Raw genomic sequence first — 27,966 nt, forward strand, 5'->3', positions numbered from 1 at the left:
TGCCAAGAGTATGGAGGCGGTGCTGAGAGCCTTCATCGCTGTGGCGACCGACCTGTAGACCTTCTCTGTCGCGGAGGACTGGAAGCGCTCGTACTTGGTTGGTAAAGTGGGGCGAGTCAAGCTCATGGAGGACTTCTGGCTGGGGTGTAGATGAGAAGCTACCAGGGGTTCGATGGGGGGCATGTGGGCAAGCCCAATCCCTTCCATGTCAACACAGTTCAACACCGACCCACCTTGGACAGGGTTCTTGGAGGAGAAAGGTGTACTCCAGGTACGGGTAACCTCCTCTGGGCATTCTGGGAAGACTGGTAGTAATTGCCTGGCCGCCCGTTTGGCTTTGGGTAGCCTCTTACCCTCGTAGCGGGACGTGGTGGTCTCTGCTACTGCAGGGAATCACCAGTTTATCCGTAGCGCATTTGCACACGTCCTGCAGGTCCACACCGAGAGCTGATGGGGATGGCGCCCCGTCTGCGTCTCAGTTTTCGGATTACTGACAACAGGCTTGTGGCTTAGCCTGAGGGGATGAAGGAGTCTTCGTCTCCGTCCGATGATTCTGAAAGGAGGCTGTCGGGAAACCCCATGGATTCGTTGTCGTCTCCAATCAGGAAGCCCAGCAGGGAGCCCGCGAGGTCGTTGCTGGTTTCCTCCAACAGCAGGGCAATGGCATCGAGCTGGTCGCCCCAGCTAGCGCTAGCCGTCGCTCCAGGATTCCCGGTGGGGATATCCATCGTCTCTGATGAGCCACCTGGGACGCCAGCCCCCATGTTAGGGTTCTGTTTGGCGTGCTAGCCTGCAACGGAGAAGAGGGCACATTGTGGACAGCAGCCTGGGAGGCTAACGCTTCCTGGGCATGTTGCAGCCCAAGGCAAGTGGAGCACACAGAGTGGGTGTCCTTGGTTGATATCATGTTTCCACAGGAGCAGTTTAGCTAATTCCGGAAAATGTAGTCGTGTTGAGGTAAGCTTTCTGATGAAAAGTGAGAAGAGGTGTTTGAATGACTCAGAGATGCTGCTTTTATAGGGTAGGACGGACGCCCCTCCCCGATGCACATGTCTCGACGTCTAGCCAATCATGGCTGGTGTAGTGTAATAAAGGCTTCTGACAAATACGCTGGGGGCGTATCCCATAAGTGAAATACCGAAACAAATACCTGAAAGAGAACCTACACACTTTTAGTTTTTGTTGTCCTAGGCTACCTGGCTAAAATGCTTGCTCGCTAGCCTAACTTCCTTTCATATGCAACGATGAGCCAGCTAGTTAACATTAGCCTACTAATAATCGTCTAGCTACATATTGAACTTCCATCCTCTCAGGCAAGGGGCACAATGTATGAATTTATGGTTGGATCAGAATCGCCATTATAATCATTGGCCAGTACAGATAATTAAGTAAAACCATAAGTCCAAATCCCTATCTCCATCCATGCCAATTTAGGAAAGGGCCAATTTTAGCTGGCTAGCTAGCCACTGGAGGACAACAACACAATGAGATGCAACAATTCAAGTTTTTGACATTTGGCTTTTGATGTGATTGCTGTGAAGCCAAATCCAAACTGGCTTCCCTTGACACTTTTTTTTTGGTGCGCCAGGACCATTCACAGTTGAGCTCACTCAGTTTAGCACTATGCTGATTGGCTATTATTTTTTTTTTAAATTGCAAGGGAGGCCAAATGCTCGCTGGCTTCCCTTGCATTCAATGCTATGGGCGGCAACAATAAGAAACACCTATCTGATGTAAGACACACCTATCTGATAAGGCATATAGCAGGGATCATCAACTGGATTCAGCAGCAGGCCGATTTTTCCTTGAGTGGATGGTCAGGGGGCCGGAAAAAATTGCAGATAGTTTGTAGACTGCAAATTGACTGCAAGAAGCCCAAACAGATATAACATTTGACTTAAACATAATCATTTCAAACCTTGCTTAGTGTATAGTGTGTACGATCACACATATCGCTCTATTATGCGTGGGGAATACTTTGGAACAGATTTCCAAAATTAAAATGTTTTTATAGTCTTTAATTTTATGCATTATTTTTCTCAGGGGCTAAATAAAATCACCAGCGGGCCAATTTCGACCCGCAGGCCACCTGTTGGGAACCCTGGCATACAGGATAGACAGAGATAGGGGGGAGAGAAAGAAGGAGAGGGGGAGACATAGAGAGAGATCGAATGAGAGAGAAGGGGGGGGGGGGGGTAGAGAAGGACGGAGGGGGAGACAGAGACACAGATCTGGTAGGCTTTATGAATTATTGAGACTGTGGTTGCTGATAGTGGTTTTGGCCCTGGTGACAGGTGTGTGTGTGTGTCTGCCTGCCTGCGTGATTGTGCGTGTGTGTGTGACAGCTGTGTTCTGTGGTGTAGTGTTCAGTCCAGTCCCAGGTCGTTTGCCAGAGGGGTATTTACTTAATTAAACAGACATATAACACACAGAGGGAATGATGCTACCACCCAGCCCCTATCACTCTCTATCTCTCCACCCAACACTCCTCCCCTCCACTGCTCTCTCCACTCCTCCTTGCTGTCACTGCTGTAGCAGGTATTCAGAACCATTGACCACATGTGCTGTGGAAAGACATGTAGAGAGAGAGAGAGAGAGAGAGAGGGACAGAGAGAGAGAAAAGGGAGAGAGGGATGAGTAGAAATAGAGAGGGAGCAGTGATGGTGTGAGTGGATCAGGAATACGAGAGCAGATAGACACAACACCAGGACCTAGATTCAGTTTCCTCAGGAGCAGAGGAGAGGAGGAAGTAGATCTACAGAAAGAGGAGAGGAAGGAAGAAGGAGGAGAGGAGGAGTAGATCTACCCAGGGGTCTTCTTTCATCCTGTAGCTGTGTCTCTCAGGAGGTCTTCCAGACAGTCACACAGACAGCATTTTCTCTCTTTTGTTGCTGTTGTTGTTTTTATCTATCTGTGTGGGTCTAAGCCTGTTCCACAGACAGACAGTCTGTTTGTAACTATGTGTAGGAGCAGTGTTGGCTGGAGGCAGGGAGGATAGTGGATTGTTATTTTTCTATTATTACTCGTTCCTGTTCTCAAACTTAGAACCAAAGAGGAAGAGGCGGAGCCAATATTCATTGCATCTTTGATATCAGAACACGTTACCGTTGGCGACCACCTGGTGTGGAGTTGGTGGGATGTATATAGGACTTGAGGACTTGACTACTGGGCAAATTAGGGTTGGATGGTGGAAGACTTTGAGAAGGTGTATGTGAGGAATAGAGTACTGGAGGACTAGGGTTTGGCCAGTGGAAGACATTGAGGGTTGTCTGTGTGTGTGGACTAACATTGAGGATGTACAAGCGTCGTGACTATGTGGACCTTTATGAGAAAGACCAGGCTAAATGGGCTCTAGTACGAAACGTCAACACTGTCTTCAAGCACTCTACACTGCTACCGGTAGGACTACAACACTGTGTGTGTGTGTGTGTGTGTATAGGACTGTGTTTAGTATTGTGAATGGATTGCAGGTAATCTTGTTGAGCTATCAGAGGAGCTTAGGCAGTGTTGTAATTGGTTTACCATATAGAAGCCACGTTTACGATACAATAAAATCTATTGTCCCCAAGGGAAAGATATTAGACAGTTCATTCTGCTGTATATTAAAAAGCAATCAAGTACAAGAAGCGGAGGTACTGTATGTGGTAAATAATAAATCACTAAGGGGTGTTAGGCCTGATGCACAGCGGTGTGTGTGTGTGACATTGATGATGTCATTGAATTATGTTGATTATGACACTGAACCCTGTCAGTACTGCTCTAAGATGTCATCTCGATCAACCATATCACAACCTCTTCTATGTCTGCAATACACCTTCTGCTTTTATAATACTTTGCCATCTCTCTCGCGCTCTCACTCTCTCTCTCTCTCTCTCTCTCTCTCTCTCTCTCTCTCTCTCTCTCTCTCTCTCTCTCTCTCTCTCCCTCTCGATATGTGGACCTGTAAATATACTAACTCCGTCCCAAATGGTACACTATTCGCTACACACCTAGTGCTCTATATAGGGAATATGGTGCCATTTGGGATGCAAACCATGTATTGTGTTGGTTTGATGGGTTGTTGTATTTATCCTCTCCCAGGGGGACTATGTGTGGTTGGACCTGAAGACGGGCCGGGAGTTTGTGGTCCCTATCGGAGCCGTGGTCAAACTCTGTGACTCTGGACAGATACAGGTTCTGGATGATGAGGGAAACGTGAGTCTCAAACATCCACGCAACACATTTACACAACATTCACACACCCTTCTTACAACGTTCTCACATCATTCCCACAACATTCACACAACATTCTCTCAACATTCACACAAAATAATAATTTGGGGTGGCCAAAATGTTGCAGGCATTTGTTCCAGCACTACACAAACAGCCCCTTCTTTCTCCAGGAGCATTGGATATCCCCCCAGAATGCAACCAACATTAAGCCCATGCACCCCACCTCCATCCATGGGGTGGAGGACATGATCCGCCTGGGAGACCTCAACGAGGCCGGTATCCTCCGCAACCTGCTTATACGATATACAGAACACCTTATATATGTAAGTACTACTACTGTACTACTACTATACTAGTAGAGTAATACAACCTGCTCATACGATTTAGGGAACACCTTATATATGTGAGTACTACTACACTACTACTATTCTACTACTGCAGTGCTACTACTATACTACTACTGCTAGGAGCTGGTGAGGCACGCCTGGAGCTCTTCTTTCTTTCTTTCTTTCTTTCTTTCTTTCTTTCTTTCTTTCTTTCTTTCTTTCTTTCTTTCTTTCTTTCTTTCTTTCTTTCTTTCTTTCTTTCTTTCTTTCTTTCTTTCTTTCTTTCTTTCTTTCTTTCTTTCTTTCTTTCTTTCTTTCTTTCTTTCTTTCTTTCTTTCTTTCTGCATTCCCTCTATCTGTTTGAGTCTCTCCTGCTCTCAGTCAACCTGTGCTTTTGTCTTGTTTTTCACATCTTTCTCTCCCTTCTTCCTCCCTCACTCTGTCCCTCCTCTTCCTCCTTTCCCCTCTCTCTTTCTTTCTCGTTCTTTCCTCCTTCCTTCCTGTAGACTAACTGTGGTGGGAGAGTAAGTACAGGGGTATCATGCATGGCTGCCTGAGTGTCCGTATGAGTGTGTGTGTGTCTGTCTGTCTGTGGGTGTATGAGTACATGTGTTAGTGTTTGTATGTCTTTGTGAGTGTGCGTGAGCGTATGTATGTGCATGAGGTACTTTTGTTACTCCATTTCTGGCATGGCTATCGTGGCTCCAGTGACCGTTACTGATACTCAATTGTCACTGACTGCATCTGAGAGACGAAACCCACGTCACTTCTGCTCCCAACTCACACGTACACACAGACTTCATCCTCCCCTCATTTTCATGTGGCAGGTGAATGAGAATGGCCAACTATAAAGTACTACTGTCCTGCTGCAATGTGCCTGTCTGTCTGTCCATTTAAACTGATCACAGAATGCAGAGTTGTTGTACTAACGTGCATCTCATCTCTACTGCAGCACTGCACAGCACTGCATGACCCATCTTAGCTTCCCTTTTGTAGGATCTTTGATTTGGTGTCCTACCTTTGCCCTTTGCCCTCTGCCCCCATCCCCTCCAGACGTATACAGGCTCTATCCTGGTGGCAGTAAACCCCTACCAGGTGCTACCCATCTACACAGCTGACCAGATCCGCCTGTACACCAATAAGAAGATAGGAGAGATGCCTCCACACATCTTTGCCATCGCAGATAACTGTTACTTCAACATGCAGAGAAACAACAGAGACCAGTGCTGCATCATCAGGTGTGTGAGCGGGAGAGGAGTGTGTGTGTCTGGGTGTGTGTGTATATTCTCAGAAGCGAGTGAGAGCACCAAGTCGGATCTAATTGTGTGTGTTCTCAGTGGAGAGTCTGGAGCAGGGAAGACAGAGAGCACTAAGCTGATCCTCCAGTTCCTAGCAGCCATCAGTGGACAACACTCCTGGATAGAACAACAGGTCCTGGAGGCTAATCCTATACTGGAGGGTAGGACACACACACACACACACACACACACACACACACACACACACACACACACACACACACACACACACACACACACACACACACACACACACACACACACACACACACACATATACACACACACACACACACACACACAATAATAAACCCTATAGTAGTTATAGTTCTGAGTGTTGAGGGCTTTGTGTTGTCTGTCCGCAGCGTTTGGTAACGCTAAGACGATCCGTAATGATAACTCTAGCCGCTTTGGGAAATACATCGATATCCACTTCAACAAGAGAGGAGCCATAGAGGGGGCCAAGATAGAACAGTACCTGCTGGAGAAGTCACGAGTCTGCAGACAGGTATGGATTCAGGAGGCGGGGTTATAGGGTCTGCAGACAGGGTTGTATTCATTAGTGTACATCATAGCAAAATGTAGCAAAACGTTTTGCAACAGGCAGTGTTAGCTAGCTGAAGTAAGCAACTGTCCTATATCCTGTGATACAGTCTAGGAGCTGTGTTATTTTGGTCACTATCGTGTCATCTCTATTCCCCCTCTCTCTCCCTGCAGGCTCGTGATGAGAGGAACTACCATATCTTCTACTGTATGTTGAAGGGCATGCCTTCAGACCAGAAGAAGAAACTGGGACTAGGGAAAGCCACAGACTACAGCTACCTTACTATAGTAGGACAACACTTAGCTAACACTTTAACAACGTTAATATAACAGTAGTGAGAAAATATAATTCAACTAAAGTTCTCTCCTCTCCTCTCCTCTCCTCTCCTCTCCTCTCCTCTCCTCTCTCTCCTCTCCTCTCCTCTCCTCTCCTCTCCTCTCCTCTCCTCTCCTCGTCTCGTCTCGTCTCGTCTCGTCTCGTCTCGTCTCGTCTCGTCTCGTCTCGTCTCGTCTCGTCTCGTCTCGTCTCGTCTCGTCTCTTCTCGTCTCTTCTCTTCTCTTCTCTTCTCTTCTCTTCTCTTCTCTTCTCTTCTCTTCTCTTCTCTTCTCTTCTCTTCTCTTCTCTTCTCTTCTCTTCTCTTCTCTTCTCTTCTCTTCTCTTCTCTTCTCTTCTCTTCTCTTCTCTTCTCTTCTCTTCTCTTCTCTTCTCTTCTCTTGTCTTGTCTTGTCTTGTCTTGTCTTGTCTTGTCTTGTCTTGTCTTTTGTCTTGTCTTGTCTTGTCTTGTCTTGTCCTCCCTCACTCCCTCCAGGGGAAGTGTACTGTGTGTGATGGTCGTGATGATATGAAGGAGTATTCAAACATCCAATCAGCCATGAAGGTGTTGATGTTCTCTGACACTGAGAATTGGATGATCTCCAAACTATTGGCCTCTATACTACATATGGGGAACCTGCGTTATGAAGGTAATAGATACACACACACAAATGCACGCATGAATGCACACATGCACGTGCGTGCGTATACACACACTCACACATATTGAAATGACATCATGCTGACTTCACTATCATCTACCTCCAACCTCTGACCCCTGACCCCTAGCTCGTACCTATGACAACCTGGATGCCTGTGAGGTGGTCCGCAGCATAGACCTGACTTCTGCTGCTACACTGCTGGAGGTAACACACGCACACACACACTGTACCCATAAACCTACCGTACATACACACACCTACTTTATCCACTGAGTGGTTGTACAGCAGTAACCTGAACTAGTTATGTCATAGCTGCCGGAGAGCTACAGGTGAGTACTAGACCACTGGGGGGGAGGGAGGGAGGTGGAGGGAGGGAGGAGGGAGGGAGGGAGAGAGAGAGCAAATTCAATCCATTCTAGACAATTTCCTGGACAAAACGTTCCACTGTAATAGTGAAGGTGTAAACTTGGCAGTAGAAAACCTAAACAGTATATTTGACCTCTCAGCTTCCCTATCAAATCTAAAAATCTCTAACAGAAAACCGAAGAAAAGTAACAACAGTGATAAATGGTTTGATGAAGAATGCAAAAACCTAAGAAAGAAATTGAGAAACCTATCCAACCAAGAAAACCTGAGCCTATGCCTTCACTATAGTGAATCACTAAAACAATACAGAAATACACTACGGAAAAAGAAGGAACAGCATGTCAGAAATCAACACACACATTTCTTTCCACAGGGCCGTGGGGTGAGACAGGGATGCAGTTTAAGCCCCACCCTCTTCAACATATATATAAATGAATTGGCGAGGGCACTAGAACAGTCTGCAGCACCCGGCCTCACCCTACTAGAATCTGAAGTCAAATGTCTACTGTTTGCTGATGATCTGGTGCTTCTGTTACCAACCAAGGAGGGCCTACAGCAGCACCTAGATCTTCTGCACAGATTCTGTCAGACCTGGGCCCTGACAGTAAATCTCAGTAAGACAAATATAATGGTGTTCCAAAAAAGGTCCAGTTGCCAGGACCACAAATACAAATTCCATCTAGACACTGTTGCCCTAGAGCACACAAAAAACTATACATACCTCGGCGTAAACATCAGCGCCACAGGTAACTTCCACAAAGCTGTGAACGATCTGAGAGACAAGGCAAGAAGGTCCTTCTATGCCATCAAAAGGAAGATAAAATTTGACATACCAATTAGGATCTGGTTAAAAATACTTGAATCAGTTATAGAACACATTGCCCTTTATGGTTGTGAGGTCTTGGGTCCGCTCACCAACCAAGAATTCACAAAATGGGACAAACACCAAATCGAGACTCTGCATAAAGATTTCTGCAAAAATATCCTCAGTGTACAACGAAAAACACCAAATAATGCATGCAGAGCAGAATTAGGCCAATACCCGCTAATTATCAAAATCCAGAAAAGAGCCGTTAAATTCTATAACCACTTAAAAGGAAGCGATTCCCAAACCTTCCATAACAAAGCCATCACCTACAGAGAGATGTTTATTTATTTTCCCATGTGTACTTTAACTATTTGCACATTGTTATAACACTGGAAAAACACTGGAACTTCTGAGTGTAATGTTTACTGTTAATATTTATTTCACTTTTGTTTACTATCTACTTCACTTGCTTTGGCAATGTTAACATACGTGAGCGAGAGAGAGAGAGAGAGACCCATTTGTACTTTAACTATTTGCACATTGTTACAACACTGTATATATACATAATATGACATTTGAAATGTCTTTATTCTTTTGAAACTTCTGAGTGTAATGTTTACTGTTAATATTTATTGTTTATTTCACTTTTGTTTACTATCTACTTCACTTGCTTTGGCAATGTTAACACACGTTTCCCATGCCAATAAAGCCCTTAAATTGAAATTGAAATTGAATTGAGAGAGAGAGAGAGAGAGAGAGAGAGAGAGAGAGAGAGAGAGAGAGAGAGAGAGAGAGAGAGAGAGAGAGAGAGAGAGAGAGAGAGAGAGAGAGAGAGAGAGAGAGAGAGAGAGAGAGAGAGAGAGAGAGAGAGAGAGAGAGAGAGAGAGAGAGAGAGAGAGAGAGAGAGAGAGAGAGAGAGAGAGAGAGAGAGAGAGAGAGAGAGAGAGAGAGAGAGAGAGAGAGAGAGAGAGAGAGAGAGAGAGAGAGATCCTAGTGGCACACTGGTGAAACACGCAAATCTGGACTGTTGTCACCGTTGGTTGATGGTGTGAAATAAGTGTGTTTTCTGACTTAATGTTGCTGTGTGTGTGCACGCGTGTAGGTGGACTGTAAAGACCTGATGAACTGTTTGACCAGTAGGACTCTGATCACTAGAGGAGAAACAGTCTCCACTCCCCTCAGTATAGAGCAGGCTCTGGACGTACGGGACGCTTTTGTCAAGGTAACACACACACACACACATTAACATGCTCTCAGGTGTGTAACACACTTTTTCACACACTCTCTGGCATATGTATATTGTGTGTGTGTGTAGGGGATCTACGGTCGTCTGTTTGTGTGGATTGTAGAGAAGATCAATGCAGCGATCTACAAGCCTCCGTCCCACGAGCCCAAAGCCCTCAGACGCTCTATAGGACTACTAGACATCTTTGGCTTCGAAAACTTCACCATCAACAGGTACACACACACACACACACAGAATAGAGACACACATCTGACCACTGCAGTTTGTGTCAGTTTACCTGCTCTAAGTTCATATATGTGTGTCTGTGTGTTCCTGTGTGTGTTGGTGTGTGTGTGTGTCTCCCCATCAACAGTTTTGAGCAGCTCTGCATCAACTTTGCCAACGAGAACCTGCAGCAGTTCTTTGTGAGGCATGTGTTCAAGCTGGAGCAGGAGGAATACAACCTGGAACACATCAACTGGCAACACATCGAGTTCACAGACAACCAGGACGCCCTTGACATGATCGCTATCAAACCCATGAACATCATCAGCCTCATAGACGAGGAGAGCAAGTTCCCCAAGGTAATGATGACAGTAAAACCTTGAGGAGGGGAGAGGAGGATAGGGGGTGGGGGAAAGAGGGATGAGAGACATGATCGTATCAAACCCATGAACATCATCAGCCTCATAGATGAGGAGAGCAATTTCCCCAATGTAACTACACTATAGATAGATACAGTACATATACAGATGTAGGATCTTAATTTGATCACCCTGTTGCAGGAAATGTCAAACTTGTAGCGTATGGTGGTTTAAAAAGGCTTCTGAAGTTTGTAATTTCCACTTAGAAATTTCAGACTTGATTTCCCCCTACAAAAATGTCCATTAATTATAATCCACATAATAATTCACATTTCCTGTTGCTGCAGGATTATTTTCCTGCTGTAGCAATCTGGCTCAAATTAAGGTCCTACATCTGTAGTTCCCTAACATAGAAGGAAGAGGATAGAGGGAGAGAAGAGGTAACAGTTACATTATTACATTATAGATGGATACAGTATAATGGGGAGAGAACAAATGTATAATGAAATATTTGTGTAAATCTACTCTATCAGTTCCAAGGGTACTTAGTTAGATCATATCTCCCTAACCCATCCCTCTCACCTTCTCTCTCTCTCTCTCCCACCTCTCTCTCTCTCTGTCTCAGGGTACAGACACCACTATGTTGAATAAGTTGAACTCTCAACATAAATTGAACACCAACTACATCCCTCCTAAGAACACTTATGAGACTCAGTTTGGCATCCAGCACTTTGCTGGGGTAGTCTACTACGAGACACGAGGTACGTGACAACATTATGGCGATGATCACATACTGACTGACTGATTATCACATACAACATGATGACCAAATTCAGCAACTCTTGGAGGACAGTGGAAGTTAAAACCAACATGTTAATGTTAAAACCAACATGCTTTGGCCCATAGCCTTCATCAGGGTTTTGTGATGACGACCCTCAATGGAAAAGTCACTGTAAAAGGTTATTCTCAGGACTAATAGAGGATAGGACCGACTAGACCCAATTTCCTAAACAATATCTATAACCTTATCAATAACCAATAGCCTTATCAATAACCAATAACCAATAGCCTTATCAATAATAGGTTTCTTGGAGAAGAACAGAGACACCCTGCACGGTGACATCATTCAGCTGGTTCACTCCTCCAGGAACAAGTTCATCAAGCAGATCTTCCAGGCCGATGTTGCCATGGTAACGCACCCTCCGTCACCCAAGCAACCCTTCGCTCTAGCAACCACAAAGTCACTCGACCCACCTCTCCTCGCTACACCTTGATGACATCACAGATCACTCACTACCTGTTAGCTAGTTTCTCTGAGTGGTCATCATGAAGTGTTCCAGACAGATGGCTGTGCCTGTTCTGGTTATCTTATGGTCTGCATCCCAAATGGCACCCTATTCCCTTATAGTGCACAAATGGCTCTGATCAGAAGTAGTGTACTAAACAGGGAATAGGGTGCCATTTGGGACGGAGTTGTCTCAAGGGTTGTTGTCTCTGCATGGCATGCTGCTTGCGCTCTTCTCCTCCCTCTGTCTCTTCATTAATGTGTGTCAAGATGCTAACTTACACTGTCTTTCCTCTGTCTGTGTGTTTGTATCTGCATGTCTGTGTATGTGTGTGTGTGTGTTTGTATCTGTGTGTCTGCATATCACACGTGCGTGCATGCACACGTATGTACACTATCAGTCAAAAGTTTGGACACACCTACTCATTCAAGGGTTTTTCTTTATTTTAAAACATTTTTTATATTGTAGAATAATAGTGAAGACATCAAAACTATGAAATAACACATATGGAATCATGTTGTAACCCAGAAAGTGTTAAACAAATCAATCCAGGTGAAGCTGGTTGAGAGAATGCCAAGAGTGTGCAAAGCTGTCATCAAGGCAAAGGGTGGCTATTTGAAGAATCTCAAATATAAAATATATTTTGATTTGTTTAACACTTTTTTGGTTACTACATGATTCCATATGTGTTATTTCATAGTTTTGATCTCTTCACTATTATTCTACAATGTAAAAATTGTAAAAATAAAGAAAAACCCTTGAATGAGAAGGTGTGTCCAAACTTTTGACTGGTACTGTATGTCTGGCTTAGTTTCTGGTTGGCTACTTGCCGGGTGATAATATGGGCCAACCTGACACTCCTCTGAAGGTAAAAGAAGAAAAGAGGAGAAATAATCTCCACTCCCTCCTCCCTCACTCCCTGCCTCCATCCGCTGGCTGTGTATAGCAGACATATCGTCCAACGTTCAGTGGAGCCCAGGTTGCAATTCTCTCTCTCCTTAAACTTGGTGGCCATGTTTTGGTGACATCCCTTCCTGTCTACTTCCTGGTTCTCTCTCACCTCTGCAAAGATGGTGGGTAATGAAGATGTTGCATAATAGCCATTGAAAAAAATGGTCAAGGGACCTGTCTGTATAAGTGGGCGTCCTCTCTCTTGCATGAGCTTGCTTTCCCGTCGAGTTGAGGCTGTTCTGAGGGCAAAAGGGGTGGGTGAAACACAATATTAGGAAGGTATCCTTAATGTTTTGTACACTCAGTGTATTTAGAACAATAGCTTTGATAGAACTGTTGTTGGCATTACTTTAAAACAGGTCTAACCTGGACATAGTTTTTTTTACAATGAGATGTGTAGAACATTTTAAACACTGTCAAAATATATCTGTCACAATATGAGCTACATTTAGCCTGGTTTCCTGTATGGGAAAAAAAGGGAACTTAACAGAGCGAAAGAGAGAGTGGAAAAAGGAGAGAGAGAGGGAAAGGGATAGAATCCATTGTTACTAACCCATGTTGATGTGTGTTTGTGCTGTAGGGGGCGGAGACCAGGAAGCGCTCTCCCACTCTGAGCAGTCAGTTCAAGCGTTCTCTGGAACTGCTGATGAGGACTCTGAGTGTGTGTCAGCCCTTCTTTGTACGCTGCATTAAACCCAATGAGTACAAGAAACCCATGGTGAGTATGTGTGTGTCTGCGCGTGTGTGTGTGTGTGTGTTTGTTTGTAAAAATGTAATTGTTGTGTGTGTGTCTGTGTGTCTGTCTTATCTCTCCCAGCTGTTTGACAGGGAGCTGTGTGTTCGTCAGCTGAGGTATTCAGGCATGATGGAGACCATTCGTATCCGCAGAGCTGGTTATCCAATCAGATACACCTTTGTTGAGTTTGTGGACCGCTACAGAGTCCTTATGCCAGGAGTCAAACCTGCATACAAACAGGTATGTGACCGTTAGAGTTTAGATGTGCCAGTGACACTAAAAGCCTTCTATGGGGTGCTCATCTGGGTAAAGTCATGTAGTCCAAAAATAAAAGGTGATGGTATCTCCCAAACTGACCGCAACAATAACGTTTTTTCAATGCATGGTGCACTTATTTAAAAACGCTGACGTGTTTGATCTTGATCAGTCTTCGCCAAAGCTTGCCTTGTCAGTGACAGTTGTCAATGGTTACCTGCCCACTGATGTCCGATCTCGATGTGTATGTGTGTAGGAGGACCTGAGGGGAACTTGTCAGCGTATAGCGGAAGCTATCCTGGGGAGAGATGATGATTGGCAGATGGGAAAGACCAAGATCTTCCTCAAGGTACACCTGGGCTGAGTCCCAAGTAGCACCGTATTAGGGTGCCTGGTCTCTGTGTGGGTGGCAGGTAGCCTAGCAGTTAAGAGTGTTGGACCAGTAACCGAAAGGTCGCTGGTTTGAATCCCCGAGCCGGCTAGGTGAAAAATCTGTCGATGTGCAAGGCACTTAACCCTAATTGCCCCTGTAAGTCGCTCTGGATAAGAGCGTCTGCTAAATATAAAAAACATGTAAATGGTCAAAAGTAGTGCACTATATAGGAAAAAGGGTACCATTTGGGAGAAGTTATGCATTTTTGGATAGGGGTTTTATCTGAAATATGCGAGTTGTCTACAATACCCTGTCTTAGTAACAGGGAGAGAAATTCGCTGTGCAGTGGAACTCAACCCCAGTTGTGCCTCTGTTGACAGTTGAACGAGGACAGCACTAGGGGTGGGGTCAGTGGTGGGCTAGTTACCACACTGATGGTCATCATAGCTGAGGTAGTTATCAGAGCGACTAGCTGGTCGGACAGGAAGTAAAACAGGAAGTAAAATCAGCGAGGTGAAGCCAGGGCAGCGAGGGCAGCGCCCACACTTCCCCTACAGGAAACAAACAGATCAGAGGAGGAGAGGAAATGGACAGATGAGAGGAAGAGAGAGAACATAAATCAGAGGGTCTTTAGAACGTCTGTTTGGAATCTACTGATGATCACTTCTGGTTTGTGTGTGTGTGTGTGTGTGGCTGTGTGTCTGCACATGTGTGTGTTTAGGACCACCATGACATGCTGTTGGAGATCGAGAGAGACAAGGCCATCACGGACAAGGTCATCCTTATCCAGAAGGTTGTACGAGGCTTCAAGGACAGGTGAGGCCGTAGTCATAGCAACCCTGTGAGACTGTTGGCATAGCAACCAGGTGAGACTGTAGTCATAACAACCAGTTTAGACTGTTGGCAAAGCAACCGGGTGAGACTGTAGTCATTGCAACCAGCTTTGATTTAACAATCGCATCACTTCGTCTCAACAGGTCCAACTTCCTGAAGATGAGAAAGTCGGCCATGATGATCCAGAAGACGTGGCGAGGATATCACTGTCGCAAGAACTATGTAGCTGTGAGTTTTAAAAACTTGATCACTTCTTATTGACATGAGCTGAACTTAATCAAATGACAATCTCTTTAATTTAATTTCCTCCATGTCCTCTCCTCCTCCTCTCCCTCCCCTCCCCTCCTCCTCCCCTCCCCTCCACCTCCTAGATGCGGGCAGGGTTCGCCAGACTCCAGGCGTTGTACCGCTCCAGGCGGCTGTACGTAACGTACCACGTGGCCAGACAGAGGGTGACGGGTCTGCAGGCCAGGTGTAGAGGCTGTCTGGTCCGAAGGGCCTTCAGACACCGCCTATGGGCCGTCATCACCATCCAGGCTCACACACGGGGCATGATCGCACGACGCCTCTACAAGAGACTGAAGGGAGAGGTGAGACAGAGACACAGACACATGCAGTGCAGACTGAAAGAAAGCCTCAGTCCCTCTCACTCTCTCATCCTAACCCTTTCTCTCTCTCTCTCTCTCTCTCTCTCTCTCTCTCTCTCTCGCGCGCGCTCTTTCTCATTCTCTCTCTACCTCTCTCTCTCTCTCTACCTCTGTTTCCTCCCTCTTTCTCTCTCAGTATCGGAGGAGGTTGGAGGCAGAGAAGTTGCGTCTGGCTGAGGAGGAGAAGCTGAGGAACCAGATGAGCGCTAAGAAGGCCAAGGTCTGGAACACTCACACACATGCACACACACACACACACACACACACACACACACACACACACACGGGCGTCATGCAGCCCAAAAATCTGAGGGGGCACAAAGTAGGTGAGGATGGCTGGGGGTGGTCTGGAGGGGGGCTAGGCCCTGCAATCTAGAGCCATAGGAGAGACTGGGGCGGCAGGTAGCTTAGTGGTTAAGAGCGTTGTGCCAGTAACCGAAAGGTCGCTGGTTCTAATCCCCGAGCCGACTAGGTGAAAGATCTGTCGATGTGCCCTTGAGCAAGGCACTTAACCCTAATTGCTCATGTAAGTCGCTCTGGATAAGAGCGTCTGCTAAATGACTAAAAATAAATAAATAAAATAAAAATAATCATTTTGCTTAATTCTATGTAAAAAATATGTATTTTTCTGCATATCTAAGCATACCTCTTGTGCTGTCTGTATCCTCCAGACTGGTGGTTCTGAATTTAAAGAAACTAAATATGCTTCCTTGCCAGCTGGCATGCCAGCTAAGATAGTTAGACAAGCTAGCTACTCTAACTTGATAGCCTGAAATGGCTTCATGGTAGCTAGTTATGATGTTGGCAGATTGGGAACCTATTTGGGCTAGCTAAAGCCAACTTCATAAAATAGCTATGTGGCTAGTAGTATTACAGAGAAACAACAATTGTTTTAGGACAAATCTGAGGGGGCACGTGCCACTGTGGCCCCTATGGGCATGACGCCTCTGCACACACACACACACCTATTAACACCCAGTCTTCTGTAGGTTGAAGCAGAGCGTAACCACCAGGAGAGACTGGCCCAGCTAGCGAAGGAGGACGCGGAAAGAGAGAAGAGAGAGAGGGAGGAGGTGCGGAGGAAGAAGGAGATGGTGGAGCAGATGGAGAAAGCAAGACATGAGCCAGTGAACGACTCTGACATGGTGGATAAGATGTTTGGCTTCCTGGGGACAACAAACTCCTTCCCTGGCCAGGAGGGGGCGCCACCAGCTGGGTTCGAGGTGAGGAGGTCGCCACCTAGTGGACACACAGACACACTGCTACAGTTAACATCTGAATCTGCTCTGGGCTATGTTCAAATCGTTCTCTAAGTGTCTTTGTGTGTGTGTCTGCATGTGTGCTTACGTGTGTGTGTGTGTATCTGTGTGTAGGACTTGGAACGTGCCCAGAAGGAGCTTGAGGAGGAGGATTTAGATGATGTTCTTCCTCTCCCTGAGGATGAGGAGGATGACCTGTCAGAGTATAAATTTGCCAAGTTCGCTGCCACCTATTTCCAGGGCACCACCATACACACCTACGTCCGACGGCCGCTCAAACAACCGCTGCTGTTTCATGACGACGAGGGTGACCAGCTGGTAGGTCACATGACCTCTCAACTCTGACCCCTGACACCTAACCCCTGACCTCTAACCCCAGTAGACCAAGGGTGTTTGTCAGACTGTCCTTTCAGGCAGCCTCCTTCTACCGAACTGTACTTTTTATAATCACAGTATGAACACTATTTAGGGTTGCAAAATTCCAGTAACTTTTCCCTACCCCGGTTGTCCAGAAATCCAGATTGGAGGTTTCCTGAAATCAGGAGGGAATAAGCAGGAAATCCAGAATCTTCCAACCATGATTTATAGAAAACCAGGGAAATTTGGGAAAGTAACGGAAAGGTTGCAACCCTAACACTGTTGGTTTCTCTCCCCCCTAGGCGGCGTTAGCGGTGTGGATCACGGTGCTGAGGTTCATGGGAGATCTCCCAGAGCCCAAGTACCACACGGCCATCACCGACGGCTCAGAGAAGATCCCTGTGATGACCAAGATCTACGAGACATTGGGCAAGAAAACCTACAAGAGAGAACTACAGGCCCTGCAGGGGGAGGGAGAGGTGAGAGTACTTACTACGACTGTGATATGTGGTTGTCTCACCTAGCTATCTTAAGATGAATGCACTAACTGTAAGTCGCTCTGAATAAGAGCGTCTGCTAAATGACTAAAGTGAGGGGGGGAGGAGGGAAGAGGAGGGAGTAATCGATAATAACACTTAGCTATAATCTCATTCGGTTAGATTCTAACTGAGTTAAACCGTCATGTTCTGATACACCTGTAGTGTTGCTCTGGGTAGTACAGTACAGTAGTGCTTCCTAGAAGATGTTTCCTAGCTGATTTATAAGCTGTGTCCCCTCCCCCACAGACCCCCCATTTAGACAGCAACAAGAAGAACAGTGTCCGACACAAACTAGTGTCCCTCACCCTGAAGAAGAAGTCCAAGATCACTGAGGAGGTAAGAGAGAGAGGAGGAGGAGGAGGTGTTGGAGTTGAAAGCATTCTAGAAGGGATGAAATGGCCCTTAGCTCCTAGACACTTCGACAGCTTCCCAAATGGCACCCTATTCCCTATTTAGTAAATTACTTTTGACCAGAGCCCTATGCTCCATGGTAAAAAGTAGTGCACTATATAGGGATAGGGTGCCATTTGGGACGCAAGGAATATGTAGATTGGATAGAATGTCCAGTGTTGATGATGCGTTTTCTGTTAGGTGACCAAGCGCCTGAACGACGGAGAGATTAGTCTCCATGGCAACAGCATGTTGGAGGACCGGCCCACCTCTAACCTGGAGAAACTCCACTTCATCATCGGCAACGGAATACTACGACCTGCCCTGAGGTAGACACACACACATGCATACACACACCCACACGAACACACACTCTGACCTGTCCTGTGTCTGTACTCTGTAGGGATGAGATCTACTGCCAGATCTGTAAGCAGTTGAACCAGAACCCATCTAAGAGCAGTCATGCCCGAGGCTGGATCCTCATCTCTCTGTGTGTCGGCTGCTTCGCTCCCTCTGAGAAGTTTGTCAAGGTCAGTCAGAATACACATACTACTACAGACTCTCTGTCTGCGTCCCAAATGACACCCTATTCCCTTTATACTTTTGACCAGGACCCACAGAGCCATTTGGGACGTAGAATTGTTAAACTCTATACTTTCTCTATAATTACATAACTTCCTCTATAACTGTATTACATCCTGTCTCCTCCAGTACCTGCGTAACTACATCCATGGTGGTCCTCCTGGCTACGCCCCCTACTGCGAGGAGAGACTCAGACGCACGTTTGTTAACGGCACCAGAACACAACCCCCGTCCTGGCTGGAGCTACAGGTACACACGCTCACACACACACACATACATACATACATACACACACACACACACACACACACACACACACACACACACACACACACACACACACACACACACACACACACACACACACACTCACACACACACACACCCCTTACCTCTCTACTCTCCTCTCTCCACCTCTCTCCTTCTCCCCCCTCCCTCTGTCCTCTCTCTCTCCTCCTCCCCCTCTCTCGCTCCGCCCCTCTCTCTCCTCCTCCCCCTCTCACCTCCTCCCCCCTCTCTCCTCCTCCCCCTCTCTCTCCTCCCCTCTCTCTCCTCCCCCTCTCTCTCCTCCTCCCCCTCTCCTCCTCCACCCCCTCTCTCTCTCCTCCCCCCTCTCTCTCTCCTTTTCCCCCCTCTCTCTCCTCCTCCCCCCTCTCTCTCCTTTTCCCCCCTCTCTCCTCCTCCCCCTCTCTCTCCCATCCCCTCTCTCTCTCCTCCTCTCCCTCTTTCTCTCTCCTCCTCCCCTCTCTCCTCCCTCCCATCTCTCTCCTCCCCCCTCTCTCTCTCCTCCTCCCCTCTCTCCTCCCTCCCTCTCTCTCCTCCTCCCCCCTCTATCTCCTCCCCATCTCTTGCTCTTCCTCCCCCCTCTCTCTCCTCCACCCCTCTCTCTCCTCCTCCCCCTCTCTCTCTCTCCTCCTCTCCCCCTCTCTCTCTCCCCCCCTCTCACCCCCCCTCTCTCCTCCCCCCCTCTCTCCTCCTCCCCCTCTCCTCCCCCCTCTCCTCCTCTTTCTTCTCTCCCAGGCCACTAAGTCTAAGAAGCCCATCATGTTGCCAGTAACCTTTATGGATGGGACCACTAAGACGTTGTTGACAGACTCAGCTACTACTGCCATGGAGCTGTGTAACGCCCTGGCAGACAAGATCAGCCTCAGAGACCGCTTTGGATTCTCTCTCTACATCGCCCTGTTTGACAAGGTAATACACAGCCATGCACACACACACACACGGGTACACAGGCAGGCATGCACACGCACACATACCATGCATGTGCAGTATTCCGGTGTGAGCTGTGTGTGTGTACCTCTAGGTCTCCTCCCTAGGCAGTGGTAAGGACCATGTGATGGACGCGGTGTCCCAGTGTGAGCAGTATGCCAAGGAGCAGGGTGCCCAGGAGAGGAACGCCCCCTGGAGACTGTTCTACAGGAAGGAGATATTCACGCCCTGGCACAACCCTGCAGACGATGCTGTGGCCACCAACCTCATCTACCAACAGACTGTACGGGGGGTAAAGTTTGGAGAGTACCGCTGTGACAGGGTGAGTTTTAGAATTACACCAAATGACCTCTCAGTTACAAGGTGGCACTGTTTTATGGTCCTCTGAGCCGGATAGGAACAACCTCTCTTCTTCCTCTTTTCCAGGACCAGATGACTATGTTGACTATGGGTCAGACCCTAACCCTAACCTCTCTGTCTCTGTCTCTCTCTTTATCTGTCTATTCGATGACTTGGCAGAGTTAGCCAGTCAGCAGTACTATGTGGACTACAGATCTGAGATCCTGACCCTAACCTCTGTCTCTCTCTCCAGGATGACTTGGCAGAGCTAGCCAGTCAACAGTACTTTGTTGACTACGGTTCTGACCCTAGCTCTAGCTCTAACCTCTCCCCCTCTAACCTCTCCCCCCCCTCCTCCATCTCGCTCTCTCTCTCTCCAGGATGACCTAGCAGAGTTAGCCAGTCAGCAGTATTATGTAGACTACGGTTCTGAGATCCTGACAGAGCGTCTGCTGAGCCTGATCCCATCCTACATACCCGACCGAGAGGTCAGCTCCTCCCGGAGCGTGGAGAAATGGGCCCACGTCATAATGGCTGCCCACAAAAAGGTGCTCCTGGCCGGGGAACAGTTGGCCAGGTTCCCGTCTAGGGACTGGCTCTCTCTAGATGTCACTGGTTTTGATGTTTGATCTAGTAAACTACCAAACCTTTTAGAAGAAGGTTTTACTTTCAGTTATTTTGATTGTAATATGTGACGTGTTCCAAATGGCACCATATTTCCTACATAGAGCACAACTTTTGACTAGAGCCCTATCGACCCTGGTCAAAGATAGTTAGGTTGTGTCCCGTTTGGGACAAAACCTAACTGTGCAACCCCCCCCACCCCACCCCAGGGCATCTTCACCCAGCAGAGGTTTGACCCCCAGAAGGTGAAGGAGGAAGTGGTGGACTTCGCTCGCTACAAATGGCCGCTCCTCTTCTCACGCTTCTATGAGGCCTTCAAGTTCTCAGGTACCTTACTCTACTGGCTGTAACGTACCTGCTTTACCTACTCGACCAACTACCTTCTTTAATTCCTATCAGTCAGTCTGTTTTGGTGCTGTACCTCGTGATATCTCTGAGGAATCATTCTTAACTTACTGAGGTTGTTCATGGAACTAGGTATACATGTGATCTAGGCTTAGTCCTAATTTCCTCTCTCCTCCCAAAGTGTGCACTTGCATCCTACCCGTCATGGATTTACGAGCATTGGATTGGTGTACTCATTCGCTGTAGGGAGTTTCCACCATTGTTAAATCAATGACAGTGAGTGTGAAAGTGCACACTTTGGGAGAAGGATGGAGAATCGGGACACTGCCCTAGTCACGTGTCCATACTCTGATCCCGCCCCTCTCTCCACCATACAGGTCCAAGTCTGCCTAAGAATGATGTCATTGTGGCGGTGAACTGGACAGGGGTGTACTTTGTAGACGAACAGGAGCAGGTGCTGCTAGAACTCTCTTTCCCAGAGATCACTGCAGTCTCCAGCAGCAGGTGTGGCATGATGGGATTTGGAGTCTACCCTAAGACTGTTGCCCTCTTGACCATAAACATATTGGCTACTCACTGTTTCTTTTTCTTTTCTTTTCTTCTATCATCTTTTCTCCTAAGCTACTAATGTCAAGAAACGTACTATGTTGCCTGTAACCGTTAATAATAATACATTTAATTTGTGTAGTTAGGTAGCCATCCTCCTTACTTGGGCTAGCCACCCTGTTTTGTTGTTTTGTTAGTGGACACCTCAACCCCCCACAGTTAGCTGAATTGTTAGGGAATAAATATGGGCTTGATCTTCTGAGCTAGCGACTGTATTCCTTTCTCTCTCTCCCTTCTTCAGAGACTGCTAGCTAGCTACACCGCTCCGCGCATGAGCAATTATTTTAGCATTTTTTCTTATTCTGTGTGTCGATAGAGGTGGTAAGCTGCAGGGGCAGAGCTTTACGTTGGCGACCATAAAGGGCGATGAGTTTACGTTCACATCGACCAACTCTGAGGACATCAGAGACCTTGTGGTAACGTTCCTAGAGGGCCTGAGGAACCGGTCCAAGTACGTGGTGGCTCTGCAGGACAACACCAACTCTGGTGAGTAGAGTGTACACACACACACACACACACACACATACACACACACAAACTGTACCTTTTCCCCTCCAGGTGGGGAGGAGTCTACGTTCCTGTCATTCCAAAAGGGAGACCTGATTCTATTGGACCAAGAGACAGGTCAGCAGGTCATGACCTCAGGCTGGGTCCACGGGGTCAATGAACGGACCAATCAGAAAGGAGATTTCCCTGCTGACGCCGTCTACGTTCTGCCCACTGTTACCAGACCTCAGGCTGACGTAGTGGTGAGACACACACACGCACACACACCCTACACTGTAATGGCTCTATCTGCGTGATCTTCAATCCTCTCTCTCATCTCTTTCTCCCTCCCCCCCTCTCTTCCTCTCTCTCTCTAGGCGTTGGTTACCATGACACCAGACCAGAGACAGGAGACAGTGCGTTCGTCTCAGATGGTTCTGCCGGAGACTGGAGAGGAGAGGGTTAAACCTTACACACTGGAAGAGTTCAGCTACGACCACTTCAGGTAGAAACACACAGACACATGGACACATACACACACACATACACACACACAATACAAGTTGCAGTATTTGTAACTGTGTGGGTTTTTTGTCTGAGGAAAATGTCACCTTATCTACTGTATACCTGTCAGTACACCTCTCTTTCCCCCCCTTTCTTTCTCCTCCCCCTTCTCTCTCTCTCTCTCTCTCTCTCTCTCCTCTCTCTCTCTCTCTCTCTCTCTTTCTCTTTCTCCATTCCTCCCTCTCTCCAGACCTCCTCCCAAACACACTCTGAGCAGGGTGATGATAACTAAGAACAGAGGGAAGGCCACAATGTGGAGCTGCACCAGAGAGCCTATCAAACAGCCCCTACTGAAGAAGGTCCTCAGCCATGAAGACCTGTCACAGGACGCCTGTATGGCCTTCATAGATATCCTTTACTGGCTACTGGCTAACACACACCATCTGTAGTGTGTGTGTGCATCTGCGTGTGTGTGTTTTAGATTCACGGTCTTGTGATGAGGTAAACCTGCCTGCAACTTAAAATCACCCTCGGCCAGAGATGGAATTTCCTCTTGGCCTAAGACGTTGGTTTCCTGAGCAGGAGATGGGGGTTCAGATCCCACCTGTGACATTTGTGTGATATGTTAACTCCTTGACCGTGCCACCTATGATGAAGTATATGGGGGATTACCCGTCTAAGCGAACACGTTCGGTCAACGAGCTGACGGACCAGATCTTTGAAGGAGCCCTGAAGGCCGAACCTCTGAAAGATGAGATCTTCTGTCAAATACTCAAACAACTCACAGACAACCATGTCAAGTAAAAACACACATACACATATGCACACATCCTAAACTTCTCTCAGATACCTCTGTTACATTGTGTCGACACCGTGTGTGTGTGTGTGTGTGTATGTGTGTGTGTGTGTGTGTGTGTGTGTGTAGGTACAGTGAGGAGAAGGGCTGGGAGTTGCTGTGGCTGTGTACAGGTCTGTTCCCTCCCAGTAACATGCTGCTGCCTCATGTCCAACGCTTCCTTCAGTCCAAGAAACATCACCCTCTGGCTCAGGACTGTATGACACGAATACAGAAGGCCCTACGGTAACATACACACACTCACACGCATACGTGGGCGCAAACACACACATGTGCACATGCACGTACACATGTGCACATGCACGTACACACGTGCACATGCACGTACACACACACACATTCACACACACACTTACCCATCTCACACATCAACAGATACACTCTGTTAATGATACACTCCTCTTCATCCATTACGTTGTTGTTGTTGTTATTATTGTTGGTGTTGTTGTGGTGACAGGAATGGCTCGAGGAAGTACCCTCCCCACCTGGTGGAGGTAGAGGCCATCCAACATAAGACCACCCAGATCTTCCACAAGGTTTACTTCCCTGACGATACTGATGAGGTACACTCACACATATACGCACACACTGACACACACAAACTATCTTTCTGCTTGTGATTGACAGGCATTTACTGTGATGTGATTGGCTGCTGTTCGTGAATGACAGGTGTTTACTGTGCTGTCATTGGCTGGTGTGTGTGATTGACCGGCGTTAACTGTGCTGTAATTAGCTGGTGTGTGTGACTGACAGGTGTTTACTGTGCTGTGATTGGCTGGTGTGTGTAATTGACAGGCATTTGAGGTGGAGTCCAGCACCAAGGCTAAAGACTTCTGTCTGGCGATCTCTGCTCGCCTGCTGCTTAAATCACCTGAAGGATTCAGCCTGTTCGTAAAGATCTCCGACAAGGTGATATGCACACATGCACACTAACGGCTTGTTCGTCATTGCAGTAGATTTAGCAGGCGACAGCCGTCTGATTGATCTACAAATCACCTTGGATGATCATAAATAACTACTGATTATTATTTGTAGATCAATCAGTCAATCATAATGTACCCACAATATATCACAGATCTGATGCTCTCAAACATGCCTCAACTCTTCTTTGTGTGTGTGGTGTGTGTTGTAGGTGATCAGTGTACCAGAAGGAGATTTCTTCTTTGACTTTGTCAGACACCTCACAGACTGGATCAAGAAGGCCCGGCCCTCTAAAGATGGTATTCCATAAACTATGATTTAGAGTGAACTATCCCTTTAATATGAACTATCCCTTTAACACGAACTATCCCTTTAACACGAACTATCCCTTTAATAAAAACTATCCCTTTAACACGAACTATCCCTTTAATAAAAACTATCCCTTTAACACAAACTATCCCTTTAACATGAACTATCCCTTTAACATGAACCATCCCTTTAACATGAACTATCCATTTAATTACTTTAACGTGCGCGTGTGTGTAGGTATCGTACCGTCTCTGACCTACCAGGTGTTCTTCATGAAGAAGCTGTGGACCAACACTGTTCCTGGTAAAGACTCCTTCGCTGACTCCATCTTCCACTACTACCAGGTGTGTGTGTGTATGCGCGCGCGCGCGTGCGTGTGTAACGGAACTGCTTCCGCTTGTACTAAGTAAACTTTCCAGGTTCAAACCCTGACAATGTTCACACACTAAGGCTGGGATTCAATCAAAGGTGCGTTGTTTGTTGTTATGGCTTGAGCCGACACCTACAGCGTTTACCATGAATGCGATCTACAGGAATATCGGGGAAATGTCTTTCAAAAGGCACATTGTCTGTAGTGCAATGCACTTGTTTACAACATACCTCTGATTGAATCCAGGCCTATAGCTTTTTTAGTATTTACCTTTGTTTATCCAGGTTAGTCTCACTGAGATAAAATCAATGTTTCAAGAGAGACCTGGTCCAACCAAGACAGCAGCAGGGGGGGAACAATGTTTGAGACAAATATCAGACATACTGTAACAACTTACAGACATAGACACACCATTAAAAAATTAAAAAATTATTTGACATACATTTCAATTACAGAAACATACAATCGTCATAGATAAAAAAATCTATCATATGTACCACCACATCAAGTCCTAATGACAATCACGTTCCTCAATAACATGTGAGTCAACCAAACTTTTAAACTCCTCCAAGGAAACAAGATCCTGGGGTTTCAAGCTGGTCTGGAGAGAATTTGAAGACCACGGAGCTGATTAGCTAAAACACTTTTTGCCATGATCCGTTCTGATTTTAGGAACCATTAAAAGTAAGTAGGAGTGAGACCGTAACTAGTCATTTTTGCCCTTTGGTTACTAGGAACTGCCTAAGTATCTCCGTGGTTACCATAAGTGTAGTCGTGACGAGGTGTTCCAGTTGGGAGCGTTGATCTACAGGGTGAAGTACGAAGACGACAAGTCACACTTCCCCTCAATACCCAAGATCCTCCGGGAGCTGGTGCCGCAGGACCTGATTCGCCAGCTCTCCCCAGATGACTGGAAACGGGTGAGGCGAGACTTCTCCCACCTCTCCTGGGCTCTAATTGGCTGCCCTAGCTCTATTCTTAATGGCTGTTTTTCTCATGATTGACTACTGTATCTGTGACCTAATCAACAGTTTTTTGGTGTGTGGCTGTGTGTGTGTTTGTAACTTTGCATACATGCGGGCATATCTGTGTGTGTGTGTGTAGTCTGTAGTAGCATATTTCAATAAACAGGCTGGTAAATCCAGGGAGGAGGCCAAACTCCAGTTCCTGAAGATCATCTTCAAATGGGCCACGTTCGGATCCGCCTTCTTCGAAGTCAAGGTAACCATGCCGCTCAGTGATGTAATTCTCAATCTCACCTTTGGGTCACATTACTGTCTGTCTGTCTGTGATGTCTGTCTGTCTGTCCGGGATGTCTGACTGTCGTTCTGTCGGTCTGTCCAGTATTGTGTACCTCCTCTCAGTCAGTGTGATATTCTCTCTGTTCAGCAAACCACAGAGCCCAACTTCCCAGAGATCCTCCTGATTGCTATCAACAAGCATGGAGTCAGCCTCATAGACCCAAAGACCAAGGTGTGTGTGTAGTTAGGTCCTTTATTAATTCCCAAGGGGACATTTCCTGTGTGTGTGTTACATGACCTCTCATCTCTTTCTCTAGGTGTATGTGTGTGAACATGTGTTACCTGGTATTTCACTGATGTGTGTGTGTGTGTGTTCTACAGGACATCCTGACCACCCACCCGTTCACTAAGATCTCCAACTGGAGCAGTGGTAACACCTACTTCCACATCACCATCGGCAACCTGGTCAGGGGCAGCAAGCTGCTGTGTGAGACCTCACTGGTGAGACACACACACAATCACACAGACATAGACACGTAAAAAACACGCCCTCACGTACGCACACACACACACACACACACAAGCACTTGATGAAAACGCTCAGATTTGTGTGTGTGTTTTCAGGGCTATAAAATGGATGACCTCCTGACTTCCTACATCAGCCAGATGTTGACCACCATGAGTAAACAGAGAACTGGGCGGGGCCACAGCAAGTGAACTTCCTATTGGCAGGAAGCTGCAGAGCTTATTAGAATACTGCGCCCTGTTGGCCAGCCCTGCAGCTGGGGGCGGAGTTTCTCTAACCAGGTGTGGAGGATGAGCCGCAGCCCCTCCTCTAGCACTGCCTCCAGCTATGCCCATAGCTACGACCTTAGCAACGCCTCTAGCAACAACCCTAGCAACAATCCTGACGACGAGCCTTCCAGTGAGGATGACTACCTCTAAGCCTCACCCCTTTATCCTCCCAGAGACACTGTACACACAAACACACACACACTACAAACACAAAGGTTGTAAACACACATAAACAGTTAAATGGGTGTTTTTGGAACATTACGTTCAAACTGAAGAGTTGGCAGTATGTTACCAAGGAGAGCACTTGTTATTAACCAATCATTGGATGGACAGAATGAATGGAGAGCCATGTGATTTGGTACTTTAGCTAGACAATTAAGTAGTTACTGAAAATAAGAATTAAGTTAACTTACTGAGTAAAATTACCATATAAAGCTTTAATATATTGTTTTCTTCCAGATCTGTTTATGACAGAGGTTTGCATGCTCGTAATGTAGCTGAATAGATTTTCACTGAACTGTCAATACATAGGTATATTCGTTTTTTATTTTATTTAATGTGGCTTTTAAGCCAGTTGCCTCTGTTTCTGAAGCAGCATAGTAGTCTATGTGACAGACCGCTGCAGTTCTGGTCAGACGTCTGATGTAGTTTTCTTTATATTATTATTGTGTTTGTTTTGTGTCTCTTATCACCAGAGTTAAAGCTAATACAGTGAGGGAAAAAAGTATTTGATCCCCTGCTGATTTTGTACGTTTGCCCACTGACAAAGACATGATCAGTCTATAATTTTAATGGTAGGTTTATTTGAACAG

General features: G+C 46.6%; 1 protein-coding gene across 1 annotated transcript; it reads left to right on the top strand.

Annotated features, from left to right (window-relative positions):
• The first annotated feature begins 3,294 nt into the window (after positions 1-3,294).
• LOC123482768 (unconventional myosin-VIIa-like) lies at positions 3,295-27,900 on the top strand. The gene is made up of 48 exons (XM_045211517.1): positions 3,295-3,399; positions 4,066-4,194; positions 4,383-4,535; positions 5,592-5,776; positions 5,876-5,997; positions 6,202-6,344; positions 6,554-6,667; positions 7,189-7,342; positions 7,482-7,558; positions 9,631-9,750; positions 9,844-9,986; positions 10,127-10,337; positions 10,963-11,098; positions 11,421-11,527; positions 13,155-13,292; positions 13,392-13,550; positions 13,822-13,914; positions 14,660-14,754; positions 14,916-15,000; positions 15,144-15,362; positions 15,556-15,639; positions 16,409-16,642; positions 16,793-16,996; positions 17,338-17,514; positions 17,821-17,910; positions 18,166-18,293; positions 18,368-18,494; positions 18,676-18,795; positions 19,567-19,740; positions 19,853-20,080; positions 20,478-20,645; positions 20,931-21,048; positions 21,444-21,570; positions 21,989-22,158; positions 22,231-22,421; positions 22,536-22,663; positions 22,913-23,070; positions 23,309-23,462; positions 23,588-23,743; positions 23,976-24,081; positions 24,314-24,427; positions 24,651-24,738; positions 24,986-25,092; positions 25,853-26,038; positions 26,223-26,339; positions 26,508-26,591; positions 26,741-26,860; positions 26,984-27,900. Exons 1-48 carry the CDS (start codon positions 3,295-3,297, stop codon positions 27,074-27,076), a joined length of 6,639 nt encoding a protein of 2,212 aa, XP_045067452.1. The 3' UTR covers positions 27,077-27,900.
• Positions 27,901-27,966: the final 66 nt, after the last annotated feature.

The sequence above is a fragment of the Coregonus clupeaformis genome, chromosome 5 (assembly GCF_020615455.1).
Source record: "Coregonus clupeaformis isolate EN_2021a chromosome 5, ASM2061545v1, whole genome shotgun sequence".
Taxonomy (NCBI): Eukaryota; Metazoa; Chordata; class Actinopteri; order Salmoniformes; family Salmonidae; genus Coregonus; species Coregonus clupeaformis.